This window comes from Gorilla gorilla, chromosome 4, assembly GCF_029281585.2.
Source record: "Gorilla gorilla gorilla isolate KB3781 chromosome 4, NHGRI_mGorGor1-v2.1_pri, whole genome shotgun sequence".
NCBI lineage: Eukaryota > Metazoa > Chordata > Mammalia > Primates > Hominidae > Gorilla > Gorilla gorilla.
Genome location: NC_073228.2, coordinates 49,673,974 through 49,691,555, shown reverse-complemented (window position 1 = coordinate 49,691,555; position 17,582 = coordinate 49,673,974). Strand labels below are relative to the sequence as shown.

Below are 17,582 nucleotides of genomic sequence, written 5' to 3'. Positions count from 1 at the left end.
GGGGTAACTGTGGCCAAGGGGAGCTGAGGGGGGTAAGCCGGATGTGGACTTTGGTTTATTGGAGACTGGCAAACAGAAGGGGAGGAAGGAGAGCCCATATAGCAAAAACAGCCACTCTGGCCAGGGTTAGGCTGCGGCCAAGGTGGCCTGGAGGGGATGGATGACCGGGCTCTCGGTTTGGGGGAGGGACTTATCCTGGGGAGTACACACCCATTCCCTATGCAGACCAGAGGGACAACAACGTCAGACCTTTCCACTGACCTCTCCGTTCGGCCTGGGGCTACTCCCGACAGTTAGGAAGGGGTGGTGCTGCCTTATCTGGGGTGTGCAGGAGGGTGGTAGCCTCCCCCTAAGTAATCCCCCACTAGGGTCCGGGTGTCGTTCTCTCCTGCCCTCCTCCGCGCACAAACAGGTTTGCGCACTCTTAGTGCGGGAGGACGCTCCGCGGTCTCCCACTCAGTTCTGGCCTCAGAGTGAGACTGCGGCCGGGGGCTCGGGAAAGAAGGGGACGCGGCTGGGCGGGGCGGTGACTAAGGTGAGGGGCTGCTCGCGGGATCCGCACCGCGGGAGTAGCTCGGAGGGGCGGCCCTGGGGGGCAAGGGCGGGCCGCGGGGCGGTGACGGGGGCGGGGCCGGGCCGAGCTGGGGGCTGGGGCCCCAGCCGCTCAGCCGGAGCGCAGCGCACCCAGCGAGTCCGCCTGTCAGGCCGCCTCCTCTCCGGCCGTCTGATTTTCTACCCTTCGGCGCCCTGCTCTTCCTCATGTTGGCATCCCCGGCCACGGAGACCACCGTCCTCATGTCCCAGACTGAGGCCGACCTGGCCCTGCGGCCCCCGCCGCCTCTTGGCACCGCGGGGCAGCCCCGCCTCGGGCCCCCTCCTCGCCGAGCGCGCCGCTTCTCCGGGAAGGCTGAGCCCCGGCCGCGCTCTTCTCGTCTCAGCCGCCGTAGCTCAGTCGACTTGGGGCTGCTGAGCTCTTGGTGCCTGCCAGCCTCACCCGCTCCGGACCCCCCCGATCCTCCGGACTCCGCTGGTCCTGGCCCCGCGAGGAGCCCACCGCCTAGCTCCAAAGAACCCCCCGAGGGCACGTGGACCGAGGGAGCCCCTGTGAAGGCTGCAGAAGACTCCGCGCGTCCCGAGCTCCCGGACTCTGCAGGGGGCCCGGGGTCCAGGGAGCCGCTGAGGGTCCCTGAAGCTGTGGCCCTAGAGCGGCGGCGGGAGCAGGAAGAAAAGGAGGACATGGAGACCCAGGCTGTGGCAACGTCCCCCGATGGCCGATACCTCAAGTTTGACATCGAGATTGGACGTGGCTCCTTCAAGACGGTGTATCGAGGGCTAGACACCGACACCACAGTGGAGGTGGCCTGGTGTGAGCTGCAGGTGCGGCTGGGAGCCCCCTCGGTGGCACCTTGGGATGGGACTCTGGAGGTCTTAGGATGACAGACAGAGGGTGGGGGAGACAGCATCAAGGGAAGCATGTATTTTTCCAGTCAAATGTCTATAGACACCTCTGCTGTCTTTGCCCTGAATGATCTGGCTGACTCTGGGCTGCAGAAGGAGAGACTGAGGCAGGTGGTGTCTGGTGACTCCCCCATGGGTATGAACATTCTCACTTTAAAGTCTCCATACTCAACCCTGAGAGGTGGAAAATAGGATGGGAAGTTAGGCAGGGGAGCCAGTTCAGGTCAGTTTCCTGCTGGTGGGTACCCGCAATCCCTTCCTCTCCCCTAAGTCCTGAGATCCTCAGTTATGACCCTGGTCCTCTTGATCCCCTCACTCCTCCCGTCCCCCACCTATTTGCAGACCAGGAGGCTGGGATGCGGGAAGCCAGGAGCTGGGCAAGGGTCATCTCCAACTCCAGAAGATTTAGGGCAGTTGTGGCAGAATGGGGCCCCCTAACCCCTTCTGGAGCAGTCAGACTTCTGGACTTCTCCACAGCTGCGAGGAGGGGGACATAGGGAGCTCCAGCTCTCGAGTGAGTCCAGTTCTGCTCCTCATCCCACTGCCTACCTGTGCTCTCCCTTCCGAGACCTAAAGGCACTAAGCCCATGGGCTTTAGGGGGCCCTTCCTCCCATTGCTCCCATGCTACATATGGGTTAGGAGAACCCAGTCAACTTGGGGCCTGAAGCTTCCGATTCAGATCAGGGGACAGAGCCTAGGGGAAGGGTCCCTCTCCAGCCCTGGCACAGGGCTCGCCCCTTGCGCCTGCCAGTGCCGCGCCCCAGGCTCTGGGCCAGGCCAGGAGAGGCAGCCAAATTGGGGGGTGAGGGGAGGGAGAGGAGCCGGGGCGGGACGACTATGGGGGTGGGCGGCCTCCTGGCGCCTAGTCCTGGATCTTTTCTTTCCTTCTCAGTACCTCCCTCCATATCCCTCCCGCCTTCCGTCTGGATCTAGCAGTTCTGTTTCTGGGGCCAACCCCCTTGCCGGCCCCAATTCCCTGCCCGCAGTATCCTGCTGCCCGCCTGCTGCCTGCTCACTGCCAGCCCCCGGGTGCCCCCTCCCGCCCCATGGCCGGCCTGGGCAGCCACAAAGGCACTATTGAGCTCAGGGCTCTGGGACCGGGCTGCATAAAGGTGCTTGTGTCCAGCAGGGGGTCTAGGGGGCTGCCCCAGGCCCAGGTTGGGTGTGTCCTTGGATCAGCTTATGTGCGGGACTGTTGGAGAGTTCAGGGTCTGCAGCCCACTGGGCGAGTAATCCCACTAACCCCACCCCATCTGTGGGCTCCAACCCTCACCTCTTCCCCCAACCCCACTCCAGGTGTCCCTCTTCCTTTCTGTGGGTGTCCTGGGCCTGACATGACACCCGTCCCCCATCCCACAGACTCGGAAACTGTCTAGAGCTGAGCGGCAGCGCTTCTCAGAGGAGGTGGAGATGCTCAAGGGGCTGCAGCACCCCAACATCGTCCGCTTCTACGATTCGTGGAAGTCGGTGCTGAGGGGCCAGGTTTGCATCGTGCTGGTCACCGAACTCATGACCTCGGGCACGCTCAAGACGTGAGCTCTGCGCATGAGTGGGTGGAGAGAGGGAGGCTGGGATGTGTGCCCACTGCTTCCTGAACTCCCAGGCTCCTCAAACTCTCTAATATCCAGGTGTAAAACCAGGTTCACCATCTCCCTCTCACCCAACCTTTGTCCCTGCCTCGGTGAGTGGCAATGTCCACCCAGCACTCCAGTAAAATACTTGGGTGTCTCCCCAGACTTCTCTTTCTCCACTCTGCCCCCTCATCAGTCTGTCCCCAAGTCTTTCCTTAACCTCTCCCCACCTGGCTTTCACTGCTTCATCCATGCCACCACCTCAATGCCATCTCGCTGATCTGGAGCCCTGCAGCAGCCTCCTAAAGGGCCTTCCCAAACTCTGCCACCCTCTAAGCGATCCTATCTTCCTGCAGCCTGGAGAATCTTTCCCAGTTGAAAATCTGAACTGTCACTCCCCTCCTTAAAACCCCTTCAAAGTTTCTCATGGCCTTGGAATAAAGCCCACACAGGCTCACCTGTTCACAAAGTCCTTAGGATACACCCTCACTTTCAGCCTAAGTTCCAGACACACCAAATTCCTGGCACCTCCTCCCACCCTGCCTTGTCACTGGCTTTTTCTGTGCCTTTGAGCACGGTGTCGTGTCTGCCTGGGAAGTCTCCATCCCTTCCCCCTTTCACCTTTGAGCTCCTACTCATCATTCAAGATGCAACACAAAAGTATTTCCTCTCCGAAGCTCTCCCTCATGCTTGGGGCAGTTAGTCATCCCTTCCTGCGCTCCCACAGCACCTTGGCCGAGGCCCTATCTATCAATTTACTTCCCAACCCGTTTGGTAACGTCATGTCTATCCACCATGCCCCCTGACTCAGTTTCTCCCTGGGGCCCGGCAGACATAGGCTAGGAGAATGCTGGCAGAAGATGCGGAGGCGGCAGCAGGGAGCGGCAGGGGGGAACTTCCCAGTGGGGGGCTCCTTCCCGGAGTACGTGTCCCCCACCAGGACTCTGGCTATGCGCCCTCCCCCAGGTACCTGAGGCGGTTCCGGGAGATGAAGCCGCGGGTCCTTCAGCGCTGGAGCCGCCAAATCCTGCGGGGACTTCATTTCCTACACTCCCGGGTTCCTCCCATCCTGCACCGGGATCTCAAGTGCGACAATGTCTTTATCACGGGCCCTACTGGCTCTGTCAAAATCGGGGACCTGGGCCTGGCCACGCTCAAGCGCGCCTCCTTTGCCAAGAGTGTCATCGGTGCGTCTCTCCAGGAGGGTCCATGACATTCCTTCCTCCCCCACCTCAGAAGAGAACCTGGGGACTCCCTCCCCTCAGCAAGGGCCTTCAAGGTCCACAGAACTACCAGACGACAGGGAAGCTGAGGAGACCTATGGCACCCACCTCAACCCCACTGTGGGCCGGGGTCACTTGCACTCGCAGGGTTGCCTGGGGCTGCCTAGCCCAATGGGAAGGACGAGGCCAGAGTGCCCAGCAATCTGATCCCTGCTGTGGACCCTACAGGGACACCGGAATTCATGGCCCCCGAGATGTACGAGGAAAAGTACGATGAGGCCGTGGACGTGTACGCGTTCGGCATGTGCATGCTGGAGATGGCCACCTCTGAGTACCCGTACTCCGAGTGCCAGAATGCCGCGCAAATCTACCGCAAGGTCACTTCGGTGAGAGGGATGGGGCTGGCGGGAAAGGCAATTCCAGGGCCACTTCCCCTTTTCCTGCGCCGGCCAGCCCGCAGTCAATGCCCTTTGCCTGCACGAAAACAGGCTAGACACAGAGTCGCCTTGGTGAACACAGAAGGATATTGAATGCACACGCGCCCCCACCAGTACACGCTATTTAGAATAATAATATGTGTGGTGCTCCCAAGAGTTCACAAATGATTTCGCATCCCATCTCTCATGCAATCCTTCCAGCTGCCCTGTGAGGTGAGCGGGGCAAATGTTCCACCCTGCGATTTACAGATGAACAAACAGCGGGAGACTTGTTCAAGGTCACACTGTAAATACTTGGGGGGGGGGGGGCGGGGATTAGGATTTGAAATCACATCTTCCAGTAGCAGTCAGGCTTTTGCAACTGCACGCGCAGCTGCCTAAGGAGGGAGTGGAGTAAGGGGTGGGGGTGGGGGGGGTGTCAAGCCGAGAGCTGGGGATCAGAGGACCGGAGGTGTCATGCAACCCCTTCCCCCAGGGCCGAAAGCCGAACAGCTTCCACAAGGTGAAGATACCCGAGGTGAAGGAGATCATTGAAGGCTGCATCCGCACGGATAAGAACGAGAGGTGGGGGTGAAAGGGCAGAGCGTGGGTAGAATAGGGCCGCGGGCCGCGGCGGGCTCGGCTCACCCACTCGTCACCCTCAGGTTCACCATCCAGGACCTCCTGGCCCACGCCTTCTTCCGCGAGGAGCGCGGTGTGCACGTGGAACTAGCGGAGGAGGACGACGGCGAGAAGCCGGACCTCAAGCTCTGGCTGCGCATGGAGGACGCGCGGCGCGGGGGGCGCCCACGGGACAACCAGGCCATCGAGTTCCTGTTCCAGCTGGGCCGGGACGCGGCCGAGGAGGTGGCACAGGAGATGGTGAGCGGAGGACAAACTGTGCTGCCACTGGACGTGTAAAGGACATTGACTCGAGGGGACAGTGCAACAGGGATGGGGCGCAGGAGGGGTGGCAGCGATGGGGGCGGGGCACCTCACCCCTCTCAAAATCTCCTGCAGCGTCTCCCTACCTCTCCAGCCCTAACTTACCCGCACGCACACCCAGTTTTCCTTTACAGAGGGAGCCCTGGGTCCTCCAGCGTCCCTGCTTTACCTCCAGCTGATGTGTTCTTCCTGGAATGCCCTTCTTGCCAATTCATCTTTTCCTTCCTTCCTCCCTCCCCATTTTTCTTTTTCTTTTTCTTCCAATATGATCAGAACCATCGATTTCGGGAAGCCGTCCCCTTTGGAGTCAAACTTAAATGCTTCTTTCCACTTCAGCAGGTTCTCGGTTACAGCACTCCCCACTATCGGTCCTGTCTTAAACCTGAATAAGTTCCTATCTTTCTTCTCCACTAGACTATAAACTCCCTGAGGGCAGAGACTGTGTTTTATCGATTCTTCTATACCTGGCAGTGCTTGGCACAGAGTAAGAGCTCATTAATAGCCTACATCTGTACATGGCTTAAAGCACTTTCACATGCATTTGATCTTTGCTACCCATTCTGCATAGGGGGCAGTTTTATCTCAACTTGTTGATGAGGAAATGGAAATTCAGAGAGGTTGAATACCTTGTCCAGGGCCCCAAGTAAGTAAGTGGAAGAGCTGGATTGAAACTGAGGTGGTTCAGATTTTAAATCAGGTTACCCTTCCCCACCTCCTTTACTCATTCAGCAAAGCTTGCGGCTAAAAGGAATGAGGAGGTGATGAATGGAAGCTGGTAGAAGGGCAGAGGCATAAGATGCAAGGGCAGAAGCTTGGGGGCTGGCTTAGGAAGTCCTGAAGGGAGTATGGGATTCTTTTTTTGGGAGTAATGGAGTCTCACTCTGTCACCCAGGCTGGAGTGCAGTGGCGCTATCTCAGCTCATTGCAACCTCCGCCTCCTGGGTTCAAGCAATTCTCCTGCCTCAGCCTCCTGTGTAGCTGGGATTACAGGCAAGAGCCACAATGCCCAGCTAATTTTTGTATTTTTAGTAGGGACAGGGTTTCACCATGTTGGCCAGGCTGGTCTTGAACTCCTGACCTCAAGTGACCCACTCGTCTAGGCCTCCCAAATTGCTGGGATTACAGGTGTGAGCCACTGTGCCTGGCCGAGTATGGGATTCTTAATAGAGACATGACAGTTGCAAGGGTGGAGACCACCTACGGTAGGTCAAGAATCTGAGAATGTGTTAGAAATTTAGAGCAGGTCTCCATAGCACGGCCCAACCTGACCTGAGATCAAATCTTGATCCATTGCTGACAAGGGATTCTTGGCCTTGGCACTGTTGACATGTTTGTTTTAGGGACTGTCCTGTGCATTGTAGGATGTTGAGAAGAACCCCTGGCTTCTGCTCACTAGATTCAGTAGCACCTACCCTCCAGTTGTGGCAACTAAAAATGTCTCCAGATATTGCCAAACATCTCTTCTTCCCATTGGAAACCACTGACTTACTGTATAACTATGAACCAGCCACTTCATTAATCTCTAAAAATGGAATGGTAAGATTTATCCCACAAGGTTGTTTGGAGGATCTAGTGATGATAATGTAAGGAGCTGCCAGTTAACAGACATAGTGGGTAATCAGTAAGTGTTGGTTTTCTTCCTCCCATATCCTGGAGTTCCCAAGAAGGCGTCCTGATGGATCTTTGATAGGGGGTCCCAAGATGTGTTCCTCATCCCCCACCCCAATTCCAGGTGGCTCTGGGCTTGGTCTGTGAAGCCGATTACCAGCCAGTGGCCCGTGCAGTACGTGAACGGGTTGCTGCCATCCAGCGAAAGCGTGAGAAGCTGCGTAAAGCGAGGGAATTGGAGGCACTCCCACCAGAGCCAGGACCTCCACCAGCAACGGTGCCCATGGCTCCCGATCCCCCCAGTGTCTTCCCCCCTGAGCCTGAGGAGCCAGAGGCAGACCAGCACCAGCCCTTCCTTTTCCGCCACGCCAGCTACTCATCTACCACTTGTAAGTCACCCCTGATCTTGAGACGTAGGTCCCAGAATACCTTGGCCTCTGCCCCCTACCCAGAAGTTCACCCCCACAGCAGTCACTTACCCTGCCTTCCATCTCTAGCCATGAAGCTCCCTCCAGGAAGGAACTCTCCCACAGCTCCAGGCCCCTCCTTGCTTAGGCAGGCCCCCTCCTCTGCCACTATTCCCTTTTATTTCCCCTTTTTTTGATCCTCTCCCTCCCCAACCAGCGGATTGCGAGACTGATGGCTACCTCAGCTCCTCCGGCTTCCTGGATGCCTCAGACCCTGCCCTTCAGCCCCCTGGGGGGGTGCCATCCAGCCTGGCTGAGTCCCATCTCTGCCTGCCCTCGGTGAGAGGGGGTCGCATGGGGGGCTCCCAGCCATTCCAAGCCTTTGACCTATCTCCCTCCTTGTGAAACCCAATCTCATGATCCAGTCCCATGTCCCTGGAAATCCACCATTCTTGCCCTCCTCTTCCCTAATTCCATCTCCCTAATATCCTCCCAGCATCCTTGACACCATCTCCCTAGATCTCAACAGTTATCTTCCCCTGACCTCATGAACCCTTATCCTGTTTCAGGCTTTTGCCCTATCCATTCCACGTTCTGGCCCTGGAAGTGACTTTTCCCCCAGGGACAGGTATGTTCTGGTACAAGTTGGGGTGCCAGGGTGAGACACCTGGGGCACTGGGGTCCCAGTGTCTGCTCTGACAGTCATTCTCTCTCCTTTCTCTTTAACAGCTATCCCTCAGATGCAGCTTCAGGCCTTAGCGATGTGGGAGAAGGGATGGGACAAATGAGGAGACCCCCAGGGAGGAATCTCCGGCGCAGACCCCGATCCCGGCTGCGGGTCACTAGTGTAAGGATGGAGTACAGGAGATAGAGAGTAACCTACAGGGCCAGGAGGGAAGTGTCAGGGGGAGGCGGGGGAGGTCACCCAGAAAAGGGGAGAAGCAGTGTGTGACTAGTACTCAAGAGGCGGCCAGTCTGGTTTCTAATACCAGACTTTAGGGGTGGGGTCTACTTATCTCCAAGTCCATTGTGGCTGCTGTCACTTGGCTGGGGTAGGGTGGAGACACAGCATGATGAAGAGGGCTTGACCTTCTCCCCTCTGCTGACTTTGAATCTGAAGGTCTCAGACCAGAATGACAGAGTGGTTGAGTGCCAGCTACAGACCCATAACAGCAAGATGGTGACCTTCCGATTTGATCTGGATGGGGACAGCCCGGAAGAGATTGCAGCTGCCATGGTGAGGGGGAGAGAGATGAGGACAGAGTGTTTGGATGTGGAACAAGAGTCTCCTTCCTGATGTCCGCTGGGGCTGAAACCCACTGATCCGACAGCAAGCGTTTTTAAATTTCTGGTTGACACTTAGCACAGTAACGCTGAAGATGTCTCAGCCCTTGTTTTGGGGGAGATTTCTGTTTATCCAGTGAGGTTTGGCTTCTCAGCTGGAGCAATTTGAGACTCACATTGACCGGGTACACACAAGTGCTACATATAAGTGCCTGGTAGATGTGCAATACTGTGGCTGTAGGTGAAGGATGGACTGGGCAGCAGGGGCAATGAGCTTACCCAGGATCTTGGCAAATGGGCGAGAAAGGCTGTGAAGGGTGGAAAGGCCATGAAGGGTGTCCCTGTGCAGGGACAGCATAAGCAAAGGCATTCCAAGTAGAGAGTGTCTTGGAATATGGGGCTGGGAGGGCTTCATGAGGAAACCACTATCACTGGAAGTAAAGATTCCTATAGGAGAGCTGTGGGGAGTGAAGCCGGGTAGGTAGAGTGGGCCCAGATTGTAGAATAAACAATGTTAAGAGTTAGGCAGAGGCCAGGCGTGGTGGCTCACGCCTGTAATCCCAGCACTTTGGGAGGCCAAGGCAGGCAGATCACCCGAGGTCAGGAGTTCAAGACCAGCTTGGCCAACATGGTGAAACCCCGTCTCTACTAAAAAATACAAAAATTAGCCGGGTGTAGTGGCACATGCCTGTAGTCCCAGCTACTCGGGAGGCTGAGGCAGGAGAATTGATTGAACCTGGGAGGCGGAGGTTGCAGTGAGCCGAGATCACACCATTGCACTCCAGCCTGGGCGACAAGAGTGAGATTCTGTCTAAAAATAAATAGATAAATAAATAAATAAATAAATAGGCAGAGCACGCTAGGTCCAGTGGCTCACACCTGTAATCCCAGCACTTTGGGTGGATGAAGTAGGAGGATTGCTTGAGCCCAGGGGTTCAAGACCACCCTGGGAAATACAATGAGCCCCTATCTCTACAAAAAATTTAAAAAATTAGCCGTGTGTGGTGGCACATGCCTGTCATCCCAACTACTTGGGAGGCTGAGGTGGGAGGATCACTTGAGCCTGGGAGGTCAAGGCTGCAGTGAGCTATGATCACGCCACTGCACTCCAGCCTGGAAGACAGAGTGAACTTTGTCTCAAAAAAAAAAAAAAACACAAAAAGGCAGAGTGTAACGTGACAGTAGGCTTTATGAAAATCATCTGCCATGGGATGTGGAAGGGGGTTAGGGGAAGGGAAAATACCTGGGAGGTAGACCCAGGAAGCCATCTGTGGACAAAGGAGAGAGTGGCTTATGGGAGGGAAGAGGAGAAAGGGTGAATCTGAGGGTTGTTTCGGGAAAATAAGTTACTCTGTAATCCAGTAACCTATTGACGTAGTACAGAACATAGTACATAGTAGATGCTCAATAAATATTTGCTGAGTTGATATGATTGGGAGTTAGGGAGAAGGGATGTCAAGGACAACTTGTAGGCCACCAAAGGAGAGTAGGAGAGTAGGCCACCAAAGGAGAGAGGAAATTAGAAATGAAAGAAGGTTTTTTTAAGGAGGTCATGATGAGCTTGAGTGAAGAAGGGACAGCCAAGACAAGACCCTCCATAGCCATGGGATATGGGTCAGGCAGGGCTGGAGAGATGTGGATGGAGGAGTAGTCAGTACAGAGTTCAGAGTGAAGGGAGATGAGCCGGCAAAGCCAGAGACACAGAGGGTTGCAGAGTGTGTCTCAGCGCATACCACCAGTTCTGGAGTGGGAAGCGGGAGGGTAGGTCATCGAAGGACACAGAGATGAAGCCAGAGACGTAGGAGGACGTTAGTCAAAACTGAGTGAGGAGAGAGTTTCAAGGAGGTGGCATAGGATGAATCCTCAGGCAAGACCACACTGGCTTTTGTTAGGAGATCTTTGTGGGAGACCAGTTTCAGTGGCGTGGGGGTGGTGGATGCCAGCCCATGGGGTGAAGGAGGGAAAGGAATGGGAGAAACGCCAGGCATCAGGAGCCCTCTCTAAAGCATCTCCATCATGTCATTCACCTTGTGTCCAGGACAAAGACACAATATCACCTGGCACACAAGGCTCATCACCTTCCGTCAAACCACTTGACTCTTTCAGAGTCTTTCCTCCAGCCACACTGGTTTCAAAATGGGCCTCTGAAAAGGCTGGGTGCCTTCCTGCCTCTGCCTCCACCTGCTTAAGGGGCTGTCACTCGTAGAGCCTTCTGTATTGGGCTTTCAAGCCCCCTCTGATCCTGCACAGCCAAAGTGACCCCACCCCATGCACCCAGAGTCCTTTGCCCTCTTTTCTCTCCTTACCCAGTCCACCCTCCACTCCTCTGCAGCAGAATTCTCCTGAGACTTGGATCTGATCTCTTGATTTTCACCCGAAATTATTTAGTGGCTACTTGTGGTTGTAGAGTAAGGTCCAAATTCCAAAGCCTTTAAAATTCACAGCACATTCAGCTACACTTGAGTCCTCACTATTTTAATAGGCTGTGCTGGGCGCGGTGGCTCACACCTGTAATCCCAGCACTTTGGGAGGCCGAGGCGGGCAGATGACCTGAGGTCGGGAGTTCAAGACCAGCCTGACCAACATGGAGAAACCCCGTCTCTACTAAAAAATACAAAATTAGCCGGGCCTGGTGGCTCATGCCTGTAATCCCAGCTACTTGGGAGGCTGAGGCAGGAGAATCACTTGAACCCGGGAGGTGGAGGTTGAGGTGAGCCACGGTCATACCATTGCATTCCAGCCTGGGCAACAAGAGTGAAACTCTGTCTCGAAAAAAAAAAAAAGAAAGAAAGAAAGATTGAATAGGCCGGGCGCAGTGGCGCACGCTTGTAATCCCAGCACTTTTGGGAGGCTGAGGCAGGTAGATCACTTGAGGTCAGGAGTTTGAGACCAGCCTGGCCAACATGAAGCCCTGTCTCTACTAAAAATATAAAAATTAGCTGGGCATGGTGCCAGGCAGTCCCAGCTACTTGAGAGGCTGATGCAGGAGAATCTCTTGAACCCAGAAGGTGAGGTTGCAGTGAGCCAAGATTGTGCCACTGCACTCCAGCCTGGGTGATAGAGCAAGGCTCAGTCTCCAAAAAATAATAATAATAATAATAATGTACCATGCCTTTCATGCTTCAAAGCTACTACACTGTTCTCTCTGCCTAGACTGCTCTTCTCTTCCTGATGAACAGCCTGGAATAGGGGAAGGGGTCGCTTTCATGTAATACCTAAGTTCAAACTTCAGCTCTGTTATTTACTAATCCAATGAACTTGGGCAAGTTTCTTAACTCTGTAAACTTCAGTTGCATGTAAGTAAAATGCAGATGATAGTATTTGTTTTGCAAAGATGTTCTGATACGACACAGTGTAATGTAGAAGTGTCCACACATGGTAGGTCCTCAATAGAGGTTGCTTTTCTCATCTGTCAATGTTCAGCTCCAAAGACTTACTCTGTGAAACTGCTCCAGCTTCCCCCTATCCCCAGGGTGGTATTCTGTCTTTGGAATAGCATTTTTAAAAAATTGTGATTAAAAAACCATAAATATAAAATTTACCACCGTAACCATTTTTAAGTGTACAGTTCAGCAATATTAAGTATATTCACATTGCTGTGAAACAGATCTCCAGGGGTTTTCTTACCTTGCAAATCTGAAACTCTGTACCCATTAAACAACTCTGCCTCTCCACACCCCCATCCCCCCAACCCTGGAACAACATTTCTATCTATATCTCACTTGTAAGTGCCTTACCTATTACGGGCTGCCTTGCAGTAAGTTTAATTATGTATTTATGTGTCTCCTCCACTAAGTTTTGGGCTTCGTTAAGCCTAGGACCTTGTTTCATGCTTCCTTGTATTCCCACAGTACCCAGCACAATGCCAGCACATAGTAGGTGCTCAATAAGTATTCATGGATTTGAATGTGACATTTGCCATTTATTGCCTTATTCTGACTTAACTGTGTGGGATGGGTGTATGTGGGCCTGTGTGTTATACTTTATAAACACTATGGGGCAGAAATTGTGTCCAAAAGCATGCGAGGCAGCAGTGAAGATAACTCAGGCTCTGGCTTTAGGTAGATGTGGGTTTAAATCCTGTGACCTTAGGCAGACGGAACTTAACCTCTTTGAGCATTGGTTATCTTAATTCTACCATAGTAATATTAATATGGGCCCCAGAAAGTTACTGGTGGTGTTAAATGTGATAATATATGCAAAGCAGCTGGTATATATACGCATCCTATGAATGTTAGCACCTTTCCTTCTAGGCTGTATTTCTCCTTACACCACACAGTGCCTGGAACACAATAGGTATTTACTTGTTTTAGGTTGGTGGTTGGCAGGAGCAGTAGTGTGAAGGGTGGATTTTTTATTTTTATTTTTTTGAGACGGAGTCTCGCTCAGTCGTCCAGGCTGGAGTGCGGTGGTGTGATCTTGGCTCCACCGTTTCCCAGGTTCAAGTGATTCTCCCGTCTTAGCCTCACGAGTAGCTGGGATTACAGGTGCCCGCCGTCATGCCCAGCTAATTTTTGTATTCTAGTAGAGACAGGGTATCACCATGTTGGCCAGGCTGGTCTTAAACTACTGACTTCAGGTGATCCGCCCGCCTCGGCCTCCCAAAGTGCTAGGATTACAGGCGTGAGCCACCGCGCCCGGCCTGATGTTTTAAGATCAGAAGCAGGGGGAGAGGGATGAGTGAGATAACAAGCTCTCCCTCCCCATCCTGTTGACCCTCGCAAGGTATATAACGAGTTCATTCTGCCCTCGGAGCGAGATGGATTTCTCAGACGGATTCGGGAGATTATCCAGCGAGTGGAGACCCTGTTGAAGAGAGACACTGGCCCCGTGGAGGCTGCTGAAGACACCCTAAGCCCCCAGGTCAGACCCCTAGGTGGACACTTCCAGGGGAAATGGACTCTCTGCTCCAGGGTTTATTACTCTCTGCCCTCAGCGGTTCCCTTGGATTTAACTCCTCTTCATCTCTGGGACCCTAAAACAGTGGTGCTTTTTTTTTTTTTTTTTTTTTTTTTTTGAGATGGAGTCTTGCTCTGTCGCCCAGGCTGGAGTGCAGTGGCACGATCTCGGCTCACTGCAAGCTCCACCTCCCGGGTTCATGCCATTCTCCTGTCTCAGCCTCCCGAGTAGCTGGGACTACAGGCGCCCGCCACCACACCCGGGTGATTTTTTTTGTATTTTTAGTAGAGACAGGGTTTGACCGTGTTAGCCAGGATGGTCTCGATCTCCTGACCTCGTGATCCGCCCTCCTCGGCCTCCCAAAGTGCTGGGATTACAGGCGTGAGCCACCGCGCCTGGCCTAAAACAGTGGCTCTTAGCCCATTTGAGAATATGAGGAAAGCCATGGACTCTTGTTCTAGAAAACTTGTTCAATACATACTTTTCTTTTAACTCATTATTTTGAAATAATTTCAGACTTGTGGAGAGAAGTTGCAAGAATTATATAAAGAAACGCTGGATACCCTTTGCCCAGATTTGCCAATTGTTAGTGTTTTGCCACCTTAGTGTCATCATTGTCTCTTCCTCTCCCCTCTGTATGTGTGCATACATAATATATTTTTCGGAACCACTTAAGAGTAAGTTGCAGACATCATGCCCTTTTACCTCTATACATTTCAGCACATATGCTTCTGAATCCCTTGAAACTCATGTACAGACTCCTATAGGTTCATGGGTCTTAGCTTAGGAACCCCGGTCTGACACCTTCCATCTCAGACTGCTCTTCCCCACTGTGACTGCAGACTCCTTTTTCTGCCTCAGGAGGAGCCAGCACCATTACCTGCCCTGACCGTCCCCCTCCCAGACCCATCCAATGGTATGTACTGAGTTGTGTCCTTGCTCATCCCAACCCCTGGGGTTGCTCCTGGGAAGGGCATAGGGCATGTGGGACTGTGGTCTCAACATACCCTCCTTCCCAGAAGAGCTCCAGAGCAGCACCTCCCTGGAGCACAGGAGCTGGGCAGCCTTCTCCACCTCCTCATCTTCTCCTGGAACTCCTTTGTCTCCTGGAAACCCATTTTCCCCCGGAACCCCCATTTCCCCAGGTCCCATCTTCCCCATCACTTCTCCCCCATGTCATCCCAGCCCCTCCCCATTCTCCCCCATTTCTTCCCAGGTCTCCTCAAATCCCTCTCCACACCCCACCAGCTCTCCACTTCCATTCTCCTCCAGCGCACCCGAGTTTCCAGTCCCACTCTCTCAGTGTCCCTGGAGTTCTCTCCCCACGACTTCTCCACCTACGTTCTCTCCCACTTGTTCTCAGGTCACTCTTAGTTCCCCTTTCTTTCCTCCATGCCCCTCCACTTCTTCCTTCCCCTCCACCACAGCAGCCCCTCTCCTTTCTCTGGCTAGTGCCTTCTCACTGGCTGTGATGACTGTGGCCCAGTCCCTGCTGTCCCCCTCACCTGGGCTCCTTTCCCAGTCTCCTCCAGCCCCTCCTAGTCCCCTCCCTAGCCTGCCCCTTCCCCCTCCCCTTGCTCCTGGTGGCCAGGAAAGCCCTTCACCCCACACAGCTGAGGTGGAGAGTGAGGTGAGTAGAAAACCAAGAGGGATGATTAGGGAGAGTCCACTCTGCACTCTTCCCTTCTCATGGCCCCACACGTTCTAGGCCTCGCCACCTCCTGCTCGGCCCCTCCCAGGGGAAGCCAGGCTGGCGCCCATCTCTGAAGGTAAGACCTCTGACCACAGACCTTCCCCTGCCATTATCCCTACTCACTGTCTGTCCTGTCACTGCTCTCCTTTCCTCATGCCTTCTTCCTCGTCGCCCTACAGAGGGAAAGCCGCAGCTTGTTGGGCGTTTCCAAGTGACTTCATCCAAGGAACCGGCTGAGCCTCTTCCCTTGCAGCCAACATCCCCCACTCTCTCTGGTTCTCCGAAACCTTCAACCCCTCAGCTCACTTCAGAGAGCTCAGATACAGAGGACAGTGCTGGAGGCGGGCCAGAGACCAGGGAAGCTCTGGCTGAGAGCGACCGTGCAGCTGAGGGTCTGGGGGCTGGAGTTGAGGAGGAAGGAGATGATGGGAAGGAACCCCAAGTTGGGGGCAGCCCCCCACCCCTGAGCCATCCCAGCCCAGTGTGGATGAACTACTCCTACAGCAGCCTGTGTTTGAGCAGCGAGGAGTCAGAAAGCAGTGGGGAAGATGAGGAGTTCTGGGCTGAGCTGCAGAGTCTTCGGCAGAAGTGAGTCTGGGGAGGATGGAGGAGCGAGAGGTGAACCTGGGAGACCAAGGTGTGTGGCTAGCCCTTTCATGCCCTCCGTGCATCCTCAGGCACTTGTCAGAGGTGGAAACACTACAGACACTACAGAAAAAAGAAATTGAAGATTTGTACAGCCGGCTGGGGAAGCAGCCCCCACCGGGTATTGTGGCCCCAGCTGCTATGCTGTCCAGCCGCCAGCGCCGCCTCTCCAAGGGCAGCTTCCCCACCTCCCGCCGCAATAGCCTACAGCGCTCTGAGCCCCCAGGCCCTGGTGAGAGTGCAGTCACGCAGCTTCCATCTTTTCCCTGAGACCCCTTCCTGTCGACTGTTTTTCTCCAGGCCCTGGGGGTCTGCCCCGGGGGAATAGACCCCCTCTCCCCACCTCCCCTTTCCTCACTTAGTGCTCTCCTTCCCCCATCCTGCTCCCAGGCATCATGCGAAGGAACTCTCTGAGTGGCAGCAGCACCGGCTCCCAGGAGCAGCGGGCAAGCAAGGGGGTGACATTCGCCGGGGATGTTGGCAGGATGGTGAGGGCGGGCCCAAGGGAGGGAGAGCCCAGGGAATGGTACCTGGCTGCAGCTTCGCCTTCCTCCCACCTTGGAGGTTTCTTCATCACTTTTTCTTTTCCCTCCAGTGAATTCAGAACAGAAGCCATGTATCTCCCCCACACCAGGGCCCACCATGGAGCTTGTGTTCTCAGAATCTGATGCTTTTCTGACCAACAAAACTGAGCAAGGAAGATCCCAACACTGAAGGGGTAGAAGGCCAGGGGGGCATGGAGAGTGCAGCTCCATTATAGTGAAGAGCCAAACATATGTGAACTGTTTGCTGTGTGAAGGTGTTAGTTCTGCTGCCTACCATCTTCATCTCTAGCACCTCCCCTGCCAAGAGTCAACCACTAAGCAATCCCACCCAAGCCTGGATGCTTCTAGAGGGACCCACTCCCAGCTGGGAGAGTGTAGGGGATATGCTCACACCACATTAGCAGCAACCAATAAAAATGCTGGAAACAAGAACGCCGTGAATCCATATGCCATGCCTTAGGAATTGGGGGAGCAAAACCTTGTGGGGTGAGGCAGGGGAGGATTTAAAAGGGACTTTCTTTTCACAATGGGAGGCAGGGGTGGAAGCTGCCCAGCCATCTGGCTTCCTGCCATCAGTTAATGAGGAAACTGCAAGGTCAGTGATCCACTTGACTAAGTTAGGATCCCCTCCAGACCCCACCCTAGACCTGTATAGGCAGGTACCAGGGAAAGTTAAAAGAATGAAGACTGCTTGTCTTTTACCCTTCATCCACCTCTCTCTCCCTCCCTCTCTCTGGGGATGGGAAAAGCAGTAGAGTTACAGTATGTTCTTGTGGGTAAAGGACAGAAGAGTGACCTTCCTTCCCCTAAGACGTAGGTTCAGTCTCAAACCACCCAGTGATCTCTCCCTTAAATCAGGTGGAAAGATCTCATGGAAAAAGTAATTC

General features: G+C 54.3%; 1 protein-coding gene across 5 annotated transcripts; it reads left to right on the top strand.

Moving 5' to 3' along the window:
- Nucleotides 1-625: 625 nt before the first annotated feature.
- On the top strand, nt 626-17,127 carry WNK4 (WNK lysine deficient protein kinase 4). Of its 5 annotated transcripts, none has more exons than XM_019026923.4 (19): nt 627-1,377; nt 2,819-2,991; nt 3,997-4,217; nt 4,482-4,639; nt 5,166-5,254; nt 5,335-5,551; nt 7,347-7,611; nt 7,847-7,968; nt 8,199-8,257; nt 8,359-8,476; nt 8,750-8,866; nt 13,639-13,776; nt 14,674-14,728; nt 14,832-15,442; nt 15,521-15,581; nt 15,685-16,093; nt 16,183-16,382; nt 16,541-16,638; nt 16,746-17,127. In XM_019026923.4, exons 1-19 carry the CDS (start codon nt 760-762, stop codon nt 16,746-16,748), a joined length of 3,732 nt encoding a protein of 1,243 aa, XP_018882468.2. In that variant the 5' UTR covers nt 627-759; the 3' UTR covers nt 16,749-17,127. The 5 variants fall into 5 exon arrangements, with proteins under 5 accessions (XP_018882466.2, XP_030866743.1, XP_018882468.2 ...); XM_031010884.3 differs by adding an exon at nt 1,801-1,972 and having other exon boundaries at nt 1,272-1,377; nt 16,541-17,112; XM_019026921.4 differs by having other exon boundaries at nt 626-1,377; nt 14,835-15,442; nt 16,541-17,112.
- Nucleotides 17,128-17,582: the final 455 nt, after the last annotated feature.

Excerpts from the sequence above, each read along its gene's own strand:
- WNK4 (XM_031010883.3), top strand. The coding sequence starts at position 760 with ATGTTGGCATCCCCGGCCACGGAGACCACCGTCCTCATGTCCCAGACT. Across the intron at positions 4,218-4,481 it reads CTTTGCCAAGAGTGTCATCG|GGACACCGGAATTCATGGCC; the intron begins GTGCGTCTCTCC and ends TGGACCCTACAG. Across the intron at positions 13,777-14,673 it reads AAGACACCCTAAGCCCCCAG|GAGGAGCCAGCACCATTACC; the intron begins GTCAGACCCCTA and ends TTTCTGCCTCAG.